Raw genomic sequence first — 13,268 nt, forward strand, 5'->3', positions numbered from 1 at the left:
GTGGATGTGTGCCTTCAGTCAAAGGAGACTTCACTGTGGGTATGTACTCTTCAGTATGTTTTCATCTGCCCACCTGCATCATCCATTTCTTGCTCGGATTCAGCTTTGTCCAGCTGTTCATCTCTGAGCTCATCTCATCTATGCACTGGGTCATCTTAATGGTGGTAAGGTGGTTATATGTAGTGAAGGATAGGTAGAGCTGTGTATCATCTGCATATTGCTGGCACTTGAGTCCATGGTCTGACCAGTTCACTTAGTGGCTGCATAGAAATGTTGAAAAGGATTGGAGGGTGAAATTGTAGTCATTTTCAACATTAGCTTGACCTGCCATCTACAGCTGATGCGTTGTTTTTTGTGTGGTAGATTTGCAATCCTTGTTTACCTAGAATGCCTCAGCCCACTTTTCTAGGGGGATTGTATTGCTTGCTAAACTCCAAGTGGGAATATACAGAGGCCACTCGAAGAAAGAGGTTACTTCCAGTAACTGTTCTTTGAATGTTGCCTCTGCATATTAATATTTACCACCCACCTTTCCCTCTTCTTTGGAGTCTCATGTCTGGTTCTGCACTTAAGTTTTGCTGACATAGATTTGTTGGTTAGGAGTGTGAAACAAATCACATCCTTGCCTGACAAAGCTATGCCAGCAAAAGCTCTAGTGTAGATCCAGTTACACTGGCAAAGAAGTCCTTTTGCTGGCATAGCTTATTTTGCTTGGGGGATTGGTATAAACTATACCAGCAAATGAATTCTTTTGCTGGTATAAACTGTCTCCACTACTAGGGTTTGCTGAATTAGCTGTACCGGCAAATGCTTTCTAGTGTAGACAAGGCCTCAAGTAAATAAATGTGAAATGAGGGAAGGAACTGAAGGGCAGTTGGGGCCACTCCTCCCTTGAATTATCCGGGGGGATGGGGTGGAAGGAGTGAGTAGCCCCAATGTGCACTGCTTGCTCGAAGAACAACAGTTACTGGTAAGTAACCGCACAGCAGTCAATTTAATGTTTTCCGTAAAATCAGTGATCATGATATTAATACAGCTTTAACCTCACAGCTATGTATTATATTGCATCATCTGTTAAAGGAGAGCCTGCTCTTTCCAACTATCTGAAGAAAACTAGATTCTCAAAAAGGTGCCAGAAATATAAAATCAGGACAGGCTGATGGCTGATTTTTCCATACAGTGTGTTTCGTAAGGAAAGAAGGCATCAGTTCTTAATTAATGTGGTCTCTGATTTCATCCAGTCATTCTGTATAGGTGTGCTTTTTCCTATATGTGGCTCTTTGGAGAAGTTAGATTAGATAGTTTAGATGTTAAGCAAATTCTCAGTTAACTAGCTAGAACTAAGCCTTCATGTAGGCATTTAGATTGTTTATACTGAATGAAGATAAACCTATGGGGAAAACCCATCTATGTTCAGATATTGTCTAAATGGATTAAAGTGAACATATATACTATTATGGCCTTGCAGGCTTTTCAGTACCATAAGGCCTTGGATCATGCTCTACCAGGTTTAAAATAGGCTCCATCATTGAAATATACAAGGATGCTGCCTGGAGATCAATTCATGCATTTACTCAGCATTGCTTTTGATTTGGCTTTTAGATCTGAGGCCCAATTCAAATTAGTGTTGTGACCCTAATGTAACTGAATTCTCTTCAAACCCCACCTGCTTTTAACATTGTTACTATTTATCTCCCCAAGTAGGGTTCCATACTGACCATACTCAAAGGAGAAAGAGAAATTGTTTCCTGTACAAGTAGTCAGTTAAATAGATTGTCAGTATGGCTTCCTATCCCCACTTTAGATCCTTTGCTAAGGATTCTGATAAAATGGAAAGAGCTGATGGATAGTTGATGTTGCACGCCCTTAAATATCCTTGAGACCAATCATGTAGTGCTGCTTTCTAGAGTTCTGACTGGATTCCTCTGCATGTATATTCATTCGTACTGGCAATCTACTCTATTACCAGTAAGTACTCTGGCTTAATTTGAATAGATTTTCTTTGAATCTAGGCTTTTCATAGTTTCATCTACTTTATAGCAGACTTGATTTTTATCTTAGTATAATTTATTTCATCTTTTTCCACTTTTCACATACAGCTTGTAACAGAACATGCCTTTGAAATTCCAGACAATATTAGGCCTGGGCATCTCATTAAAGAACTCTCTAAAGTGATTCGCTCTGTAGAGGTAAGACTGGAAGACATTACTGAACTGCACACAGGTTACTGTGTTTCTCTTGTATCCTTTAATTATTTTAAAAGCTGTCATATTTACAAAAAGGATACTTGATCACTTTGAACCTCATAGCTTTACGGTAGTTGCACCTTTAGGGTCATTGTTTTCTGCAGTGTCACTTTCTTATTGTCCTTGCCATTTATTTTTGAAAGTAGAAGGCCAGGTGGAAAATTTTTTTGAGGTTGTCTAACTGCTAGTATTTCCGATTAACCAAAAACAGCAATTTTTAAATTGTACAATCTTTATTTTAAAATTTAGAAAGCTTAAATCTTTTCAAAAGCAAGTGAAAACTTCTAAGAGTTCTAGTTTTTAAATATTTACAATTTTTTTTTTTAGATTATGCTGTTATCGTGTTTGTACATTTGAGAGCCCTATATTTTTAGATTTTAGTGTTTTGTCTCCTTGCTTCTCCCCTAATCTGTCCATTTTCTTTTGAACATTTTCTGCTCTTTTGTCTGGTATATCACCATCTTTTCTTTTTCCTTCATTTTTCCTTCTCTGTATTTTGTATTGGCCATTTTGTGCTACTTTACTACTTAGCCCTTCAATGATTAGGGTTCCTAGTCTCTTTGAAATGAACATAGTCTTGTGATGAGAGCAGTGCTGGAAACCGAGGAGAGTAGTGGTCTGGTGAGAGTAGTGGGTATATGCCCTGTAATTCTTTAGTGTAAACAGTGGTTAAGGCAGCAGAGTTGTCATGGCAATTTTTAAAAAAAAAAAAATCACAGTGAAAGTAAATTTAATAAGTGTCACCGGATTTAGGAGGAAATGATGTGTAAAATCACAGGAATGCCATTTAAAGGGGGAGCGCTGTGGGGATGGTTGGGTTGGATCATGGACACACGGAAAAATCAGGGGCAAACAGAAGAATCATGGTTTCTGAAATTTTTACCACTGTTACAAACGTCCTGTCCTAACAATTGTATGTGCTAGTGATTATATTGTGGTAGCACCTAAAGGCCCCAATTAGCAGAGGGGTCTCCTGCTAGATGCTGTACAGATCCATCAGAAAACACAGAACCTCCCCAAAAGACCTCCAATTTTTGTTTTTTTTATGATTTTTCATTTGTTGATGTGAATGGGAAACCCTAATTAAATGTGTGGACTTCTCCCTGACAGACCCCTCTGAAATATTTGTTTTCAATTAAAGGAGGAGAACAGCAAACCAGTTAAAACTCAGGGAATTCTTGGTATGTGCCCAATTTCACGATCCTCACATGAAGCAACCTCTCCTCACCATTCCAGAAGAAAAGTGAGGAAACTGCGAGACCATACAACCAAAGTTCCTTCTAATCTGGATATCCTGGAGCTCCACACAAGGGAGGTACTCAAAAGGCTGGAGATGTCCCCATGGGAGGAGGCAAGTAATACATTGCATGGACATAAAAGACACAAACTAGAATGTATAAAAAGTTTAAGCCCTATATTAAGATGTGAAAAATCGCATAAGAAATTGGATAAAAAATGTATTATAATGCCACTGTATAAATTACATAACTCTCACCTAAATTATTGTACAGAGATCTGGTCATCCTATCTCAAAAAGAATATAGCAAAACACAGGAGATAGAGGATAAAAAATAATTATGGCATGAAAGGCCTTCTAAAACAGTGAAAATATTGGGAATATTTAGTTCAGACAGGAGAGGTTGAGAGAGTATGTTAGAAGTATGCAAAACAGCGAATGTCAAGGAGAAAAATGAATTGGGTGCTCTTATTTGCTGTTTTCTCATAATACAAGATCAAGAGACATTCCATTAAACTGAAAGGCAACGAGTTAAATTTAATTTTTATATACAAAATAATTAAACTGTGAAACTCGTTGCCACAAGATGTAATTGAAAAAGAGAGCCTAGAAGGATTCAAAAATATTTCTCCATTTATATGGAAATTGTGGACATAGTTTTTCATCTAATGTAATTGTGTATTTTCTAAAAGGGATGTAAACACTCCTGTTTCAGAGGATAAGCCATTCTTGGAGTTAGGAAGAAAGGGCAATTTATGGGCAGGTTACTGGGCATTGTGGGATTTTTCCACTGGCAGAGATCAGCTAGTGGGTATCATGTTTTGGGGTCTATCCAGACCAGTAAGGGGTTCTGTTATTGCTTGCCCTGTAACTTTGGGGGTCTTTGTGTTGGTTCAGTTCCCTGACACCAGTATGGCCTCAAGCATACGGTCTCATCCTGGCTCTCACCAGCCTAGTTACTCTTTGCTGAGTGACACCAACCTTCCAATTCTAGGTCTCCCCAAATACAGCCTCCCCAAGTTCTTAGTTACCAGATAGTCAGATCATTCCCCACTGGTTTGTCACACCTAAGACATGAAGCCTGCCCCCCAGTTATTAGTGATTTTGGCATACATACTCCACACCATTTGCACACTAGAGAGCTGCTTGGGGTAAAAATAAACAAAAAGTTTATTTAATAGAAAAAACACAGATTAAAAGATGAAATAGTAAGGAAAGCAAACATATACAAGTTACATAGAAAATAAACAGAGATGCAAGCTCAGACTTTACACTTTCATATTAGATAAAATCTTTTTTCTAATAATAGTTACCCTATTCTCTTAAAAATTTCCAAGCATAGATCCTAGCTACAGGAGGGATCCAGCGTTCATGAACAGTCTCCCACAAAAAGACTTTCCTCTAAGTTCTGGATGCTCTTTAGTTCAAACCTCTTCCATTTTAAAAGTGTTTGGGGAGGTAACCCCCGTCTGCCTGAGAGGAGGTGTTGCTGAAGTTGCACCACAGTTAGTTTCAATTTTTATATATATAAAATAAAAAAAATACATGCACGCATGCACGCCTTCATAACCATAACCTGTATACTTAGCTCATAATGACTATTCAGTTCAGTGCATTCAAGCTTTCATAAAAGATCTTACTTGATATACTCTTACAGTAAAATAGCATAGTATGTAATCATTTGGTTTAACTGTTTAGTTTGTTGGGTTTAAAGCTTCTTGTCCTGCCCTTGAAGTGTCTGGAGCTGATTGTCTTGATGGGCTAGGTAGTAGTTTCCATACGAATTGCTCGCTTAGCCTTTGGTTTGCATCACCCTTTTGGCTTTTCCTATGATTCGAGAACAAGGATAACTTCTAGAGGGAGCAGTTTTCAACATATTTGTCTGGAAGAATGTTTGGAATATAGCAATGGAGGGTGGTCATAATAAGTGGAAAAAATCCACAGGGGAGGGAATGAAATCCAGCAATTCTGTATTGCTGATATCCAAGCCACTTCAGCCATTGATAGCCAGCTTCAGCTTTCCTCTGCTGGCTATTAGAAATATTCACTATGATCTTTTGGGGAGAAATGCTGTTGTGGATTGCAGAAAAAATAAATTTGTGTAAACTCTTGTCATTTTGAGGAAATAATAAACGGTCCTGCTTTTGGTTCTTTAGGACATAGCAAACTCTAAACTGAATGGAAGATTTAATAAGCCCTTTCAGCCGTCTTCTACAGTACCTGAATGGAGAACAAAGGACAATGATCTACGCCTTCTGCTTTCAAATGGAAGAATCATTAGGTATAAAAAGTTGCTTATGGGTCACTTGTTCAGTCATTTTGGATTGGTGCACTCTCATTTTTTGACAGTTCTTCCCTTCTACTTCTGGTAGCTTGTCTTCCCTCACACTTACCATAAGGCTTCATGTTGGAAGCAGAGTGAAGAAGGATCCACTAGCACCTCTGTGCTTGCTGTACTGCTAGGGAAGCAAAGAGGTACTAGGATGGTTAGAGGGAAAGAAAAAGGAGGTGTCTTGCATGTGCATTTAGGTAGTATTAAATTGTTGTTTGATTAAACTTCAAATTGTAAATATTTTTAAATACACAGATTTGTTAGAAGGGTAAAGTAAATACTCTCCAAATGAAAATTTCTCATCAGAAATACCATAGGTCAAATTTAATATGTTCAGAGTCCAGGTTCCAGGAGGAACATGAATTTACTAATAAATCTTCTCAAAACGTGCCGACACAATTTTGATACACAAAAAAGGAAGTAAAATGTAGAACCATGTGGCTGTTGCTGCATAGTGAATGCAGTGGGAAAATGTTTGGTAAAAGGAGAAGAAAAGGGCAGACAGTGTGAGAATGAGAATCTTGCCTCTAAGAGAATATTGCAAATAATAAAGAATATGATCAACTATTTTATGTAAGACTGTAAATAATATAAAATTCAGTAAGTAGTGTTTGTAACATTTCAATTTTTTGTGAGATAGAGATGAGCGACGACCATTTACAGATCAAAGTCTTTACACGGCAGACAGTGAGGATGAGGATGACAGGACAAGGTCAAAAAAGACAAAGACTATTAAAATGGAAGACCAGAGCTCAGGGTTGGAAGGACAAGGGACTGCAGATGCCCAGAAACCACTGAACAGTAAGCTTGTTTTTGCTGGAGCCGAACACTTCTGCATCTTTTATGACCAGAACAAAGTCCACTTGTTCTGTGAACCTTGTCTGTGGAACTTTTTATCAACCAACTGGAATATGGCTTTTCACCAAATGGTTCTTGCTTTAGGTACATTTGGCTAAGTGTGTGATATGTAGGTATGTAGATAATTGTGAACCAAAAACTGGTCCCTCCATCATTTAAGGTTGAGTTGAGCTTTTCACTTAAAGCAGGAATTCAACCTCTTTGTTACTCATGGAAAAATACAGGGTTATCCTTCCTAAAATTACAGCACTTACTTTGAGTAAAGAATAAATTTTCTGAGACTTTTCAAGTAAGTCTGGTAAATAATTTGAGTAAAAATTAATTTGAAAATGGGTCCTTTAAGAAATTTAGCACCCAGTGTCAGACTTTGTCTCCAGTGATCTTAATTGAATAATAGACTTTTCAATCTTCCCTTATAGTTAAAACTCACTGAGATTTTGTGCATAGGCTGCAGTTGAAGAATTTAAGGCTTATAGTAATTTTTTGCCATTATTCTTCATAACTGGAGTTGTATGCGGAAGCTAAAGAACAGTCTCATGCAGAGAATTCCATGAAGAAACTGCCCTCTTTAAAAGAGCTGTCATCTTCTTCCATTGTTCTCAATGGGGCAAAGGCCACAGTTTGTCCTTAGCAAAGATTGGCCACTATCTCCATTCACTTGTTCCTCAGAATGTTCCCTTCTGCCTCTTGACAACATAAGGAGCCATCATCTTCCATGGGGGCAGATTGGTTTCATTTTCATAGCGGGTGATGATGGCAATTTTGAAAGAAGGCAGTTCTTTGCGAGTTTCTCTGAGGAAGATTTTATGCACCAGTTTCTGCTGTTAGATAACTTTTCAGTTATAAAAAGTTTAAAAAAAAATAAAATCTTAAATTTGTTTTGAAAAGCTATCCATTGCACCAGATTTACTCAATGGATTGAGCTGGAGGGAGGGGTAAAGAAGGGTATATGTGGATGTATGCATGCGCCTGAAAGTTGTAGATGGTGCAACAGGGAGGGGGAAACTGCAGCAGGTCTGTGGAAGACAGGTGGGGAGGGGGTAAGTTGGGATGTGTGCAGGGGAATATAGAAAGTTGCAACAGGCATGGGGAATTTGAAAGACAGGAGGGAGAAGGAACTTGGGATGTACCTTCTAGCTGCTTTGCACTGCTCTGGCAAAACAAAGTAGTAGTAAAACTGGCTGGTGTGCTCTGGCTGCTTATAGGAACTGCCATACTGGATCAGACCTGAAATCTATGTAGTCAAGTATCCTGTCTCCAACAGTGGCTAGCACCAAAAGCTTCCAAGGAAGATGTAAGGATTCCACAGTAGGCAGATGTAGGATATGTCCCCCACATTAGGTCTCATAATTTAAAGATTGGCTTAAGCCCTAAAGCATAAGGTTTAATATCTGTTCTAAAATTTGTGCTAGCATGAAATATGATGATTCTGGATATTTTTGTTACCCAAATGTCTGATTGCTTCTTGGGCTCTGTGGTTTCCTGTGGCAGTATGTTCCATAGTCCAAGTACATGTTGTATGATAAAGTATTTCCTTTTATCAGATTTGCTGCTACTTAATTTTGTCAGATGTCCCCTCGCTCTCCTGTTACGAGACAGGGAGAACAGAAGCTCCTGATCTACCTTCTCTAGACCATTCATTATTTTATGTATATTTATCATTGCTCCTTTTGGTTTCCTTTCTAAGATGAACAGTCTGAGTCTTTTCTTATGAATTTTTCCGCTCCCCAAATGTTCTTGCCATCCTTCTCTGAATCCCTTTTAATTCTTCAATATCCATTTAGAAATGGGCTGATTAGTACTACATTCAGTATTCTGGATGAGGCTGTACCATAGATTTTATATAATGGTTTTATAATTTCCATATTATTCGCCCTCACATTCCTTATCCTAACACTTAGTTTACCGTTTTTCACTGTAGTTGCACAATAAGCAGAAGTCTTAATTGAGCTGTCTATAGTGATACCCAGGTCCCTTTCTTGAGTTGATAGTTAGAACCTTATAAGGTGTATGGTTCCCCCCCCCATGTGCATTACTTCACTATTATCAACATTAAAATTCATTTGCCATTTTTGTTGCCCATTCACCTAGCTTGGTAAGGACTGAAATCCTCTTTGGTCTTGACTAACCTAAACTGTGTGTTCATATCTGCAAATCATTAAAAAATCACATGGCAATAGTCTCTTTGAGATTCTTGTTTAGTTTTCATGTATGAAACTTTTAATTAGAAACAACAAGGAAATTCCAAGACACAAACTGTTAAGATGTAGTTAAGGTTGAGACTACACATCAGTAATTTGGGGTAAAGGCTTCTAGAGAGAGAGCGAGAGATCTCTCTTAAAAGGAAAGCAGCTTCACTAAATAGCATAACATACGATTTTATAGATTGATTTTTGGACATTTGCGGGGGCTTTTGAAACCAGATGTTGAAAACTAAATACATGTGATTATTGTTTTTGAAGATGAATGTGAAATGATAGATCTAAGAACTAATTTTGTCCTTTATTTCCAGTGTTCTTTGAAAGTGTAAAATCAGAACTCAGGAATGGATCTTCAGAGTACTCTGATATTTCTGATTCAGAAGAATCTGAGCCTGATTGCACTACCCAGGTAAATGCTAGAGAAGGAAACAGGAGTTGGTCAAATGAAAATCAAAGTAGTATTTTATTTATTTATATTCATGTATTAAAATCTCTGGATACATGTACAAAAAATTTTTAAAAATCCATTCATGTACAAATTGGGCCAATATCTAAAACTAAAAACTATCCCAAATTTGCTCATGTACCTAGTTCTCTCTCACACTCCAATACTGGAATGTCACTGGCAAGATACGATATCTTGAGTAGGGATCTTTTGAGAGTTGGACCACAAAGGGATTTGTTTAGGATAACAGGGAAACCGAAGTGCATATGCCATGAACTCTAGTGAGGAAGGTATGTAACAGCCTTGCTATGTTTGCCCAAAACATCCCATTCCAAGTATTGATCTTGCAGGGAAAGTGTTGTGGTTTGGGGTAAGTGGCTTGTTATCCCATCCTGGTAAAAAGGAGATGGAGGTGACTGTAGGGAGGATATGAAATATTTTCTGAGCAGTCCTGAGGAAGGAAGTGCAGAACGTGCTAAGCTTGCTGAAAAGGCTTTTAAGCTTAGCCATTTCAATTTCTTTGATGATAAAGCCAAAGCTCAGGAATGGGGATATGAGTTTTTTGACTATACACTTTTTTTTAAAACAGGTTGGGAAAGTACCTACTCTCATTCCCTCAACTGCTTTTGTAAGCATAGTGCTCCTCTGCAAAGACTCTTCTGTAATACACATGCTGTTTTGATAACTCTTGCTTGTGCTCAGCACAAGTTGAAAGACATGTGAATGGTAGATGCAAATATAGCAAGGCTGTCATCGTGAAAGTTCTGCTGGGAGTTACTGGGAAGCTGCAGCCTCAGTTCTCCTTTTGCAGTCAGCCAAGCACGAAACTGATTTAGAATTACAGAAGAGTTTTTGAATTTCAGTAATGTGCTTTTGGACTGTTAAGTGTTACTACTTTTTCAATAATGACAGGTTTCAGAGTAGCAGCCATGTTAGTCTGTATTCGCAAAAAGAAAAGGAGTACTTGTGGCACCTTAGAGACTAACAAATTTATTAGAGCATAAGTTTTCGTGTGAGCTGTAGCTCACGAAAGCTTATGCTCTAATAAATTTGTTAGTCTCTAAGGTGCCACAAGTACTCCTTTTCTTTTTACTTTTTCAATGGGAGTTAAGTTGTGTGCTGAATACTTATGACCTTGAGAAGCAGTCATCTTTATCTTACTTTCATTGTCTGAGTAGAGGGTAGAGACCTTCTTGTCGTGCTTCTGTCTGCATTCATGGATGGCATCTTCAGCAATTCAACTCAATATTATATTAGGTTTTTTCAGCTGTAGAATCAGTAGTATTACATAGCAATGTGGTTTTTCCCTTGGATATATGTAGCTATTGAATTATTTTCAATGTTCAGTCAACAGTTTTGCAATACTGTTGATGATGATTCTTTTAGCTCCACCTGTATTTTTTCTTTTCTTTTCATTTACAACATATAATAGTGTGTTTGGCATGTTTAAATTAGAGCTGTCGATTAATCGCAGTTAACTCGTGCGATTAACTCAAAAAAAAATTAATCGTGATTAATTGCAGTTTTAATCGCACTGTTAAACAATAGAATACCAATTGAAATTTATTAAATATTTTGGATGTTTTCTTCATTTTCATATATATTCTGTGCCTACCAGTCCACTCAGTCCTACTTCTTGTTCAGCCAATCGCAAAGACAAACAAGTTTGTTTACATTTACGGGAGATAATGCTGCCCTCTTCTTATTTACAGTGTCATCAGAAAGTGAGAACAGGCATTTGCATGGCACTTTTGTAGCCGGCATTACAAGATATGCTAAATGTTCATATGCCCCTTCATGCTTTGGCCACCATTCCCGAGGACATGCTTCCATGCTGATTATGCTCATTTAAAAAAATGCATTAATTTAAATTTGTGACTGAATTCCTTGGGGGGAGAATTGTATGTCCCCTGCTGCTTTATCTGCATTCTGCCATATATTTCATGTTATAGCAGTCTCGGATGATGACCCAGCACATGTTCATTTTAAGAACGCTTTCATTGAAGATTTGACAAAACGCAAAGAAGGTACCAATGTGAGATTTCTAAAGATAGCTACAACACTCAACCCAAGGTTTAAGAGTCTGAAGTGCCTTCCAAAATCTGAGAAGAACGAGGTGTGGAGCATGCTTTCAGAAGTCTTTAAAGAGCAACTCTCTGATGCAGAAACAACAGAACCCAAACTACCAAAAAAGAAAACCAACCTTCTGCTGGTGGCATCTGATTCAGATAATGAAAATGAACATGCATCGGTCCGCACTGCTTTGGATTGTTATCGAGCAGAACTCGTCAGCAGCATGGATGTATGTCCCCTGGAATGGTGGTTGAAGCATGAAGGGACATATGAGTCTTCAGCGCATCTGGCATGTAAATATCTTGACGCCAACTACAACAGTGCCATGAGAACACCTATTCTCATTTTCAGGTGACATTGTAAACAAGAACTGGGCAGCATTATCTCCCGCAAATGTAAACAAACTTGTTTGACTGAACAACGAGGAGTCCTTGTGGCACCTTAGAGACTAACAAATTTATTTGGGCATGAGCTTTCGTGGGCTAAACCCACTGCATCAGATGCACGGAGTGGAAAATACAGTAGAGAGGTATAAATACACAGCATATTAAAAGATGGCAGTTGCCTTACCAAGTCGGGGGTCAGTGCTAATGAGCCAATTCAATTAAGGTGGAAATGGGCAAGAAGTGGGTGCTCCACTGTAGGTGTGCTTGTGTCCCTGCATTGTTGATCAGAAAACTTTGATAGCAGTGTCCATTTGGCCTGCACATGCACCGTTACCACCTCATGCTCTGTCACAAGCTAACTGCCAGGCATAGACGAACCCCCTCAGTTTCTTCTCAACCACCGCTGGCTAGAGAGAAAGCCATTAGCTGTCCGTTTGAGGATCATTTTCTCTTTCTTCCCCCCCCTTCAGCATTTCAATAGCTAGTTGATCCCCTTTTTCTCTTAGTTGTAGATTTTCTTTGTTTTTCTCTCCTCCCTTCCTCCCCCAAAAGAAAAGACTTTTAGTTCCCTTTTGTCTAGGGCCCTTTTCCCCCCAGCGTGGGGTATGCCCGGCTCACTTTGCTTCAAGAAGTGCTTCTTGTGTAAAGAAGCCACCCCTCTAGCAGCTAATCATTCTCACTGTATCCACTGTCTCAGGGAAGGACACATTTCTCAGAAGCATGTTCTCTGCCAGCAACTCAAGCCCAGGTCTCGGAAGGCCAGGGAGCTGAGACAAAAACTTAACCTGATGGCGGCAGCTCTTCAGCCTCTGCTGGACCCGTGCCAGGAGTCACCCAGATGGCACAAATCTTCCCTATAGCCATGGACCTTTAAGGACTATGCGTCAAAGAAAACAGCCACAGACCCCTCATGTAAGACTTGTAAAAAGAGAACCGTAAGCCTCGAGTCAGCCAAAAAAGATCGCTGTCATGCTCAGTATCATCGGTACTGAGACAGTCCAAACACAGTACCCATAGCTCACGAGAGTCAGAAGCGACAGGCACTGTTGATGTGTCTAAGACCTGATGGGCATAGGCACTGAGTCAACGGTACCAGTAGAGAAAGACAAAGACAGACTATCCACCACTAAGAAGATGCTGCCAGTATGAGCAGCGCTATTGGCACTGTCAACAGTGAGCCACCCAGCCTCGGAACACTCAACATGGCCAAAATCCCCTATTCCCTCCAGACCAACCCACCAACAACAGCCATTGGCACTGGTTCGGTCAGCACCACAAGAGTTCTGGCACTCAAGAGAACTCCTGGCATCCGATATACCAAAGTCTCCCTTGATCGGTGCTGGGGCTCCGGTACAGAGTTTTCTCTGGACATGGTAATCTTCACCAACAGCATGTCACACACCTCCACTCTCTAGTGGTGACTCAGATCTCTGACCACTCCTTGCATGCTCCTTTATGGTGCCCGATATCAACCTGGGGCTCCCCAGTCG

General features: G+C 39.3%; 1 protein-coding gene across 2 annotated transcripts in view; it reads left to right on the top strand.

Moving 5' to 3' along the window:
• Positions 1 to 13,268, top strand: part of KDM7A (lysine demethylase 7A) — a 97,959-nt gene that overhangs the window by 68,016 nt on the left and 16,675 nt on the right. For both annotated transcript variants that reach the window (XM_038415733.2, XM_043518863.1), the window contains exons 11-15: positions 2,100 to 2,189; positions 3,388 to 3,597; positions 5,640 to 5,764; positions 6,456 to 6,616; positions 9,186 to 9,283. In XM_038415733.2, coding sequence (XP_038271661.1) covers positions 2,100 to 2,189; positions 3,388 to 3,597; positions 5,640 to 5,764; positions 6,456 to 6,616; positions 9,186 to 9,283 — 684 coding nt within the window. The remainder of the gene's footprint in view (positions 1 to 2,099; positions 2,190 to 3,387; positions 3,598 to 5,639; positions 5,765 to 6,455; positions 6,617 to 9,185; positions 9,284 to 13,268) is intronic.

This window comes from Dermochelys coriacea, chromosome 1, assembly GCF_009764565.3.
Source record: "Dermochelys coriacea isolate rDerCor1 chromosome 1, rDerCor1.pri.v4, whole genome shotgun sequence".
Lineage (NCBI taxonomy): Eukaryota > Metazoa > Chordata > Testudines > Dermochelyidae > Dermochelys > Dermochelys coriacea.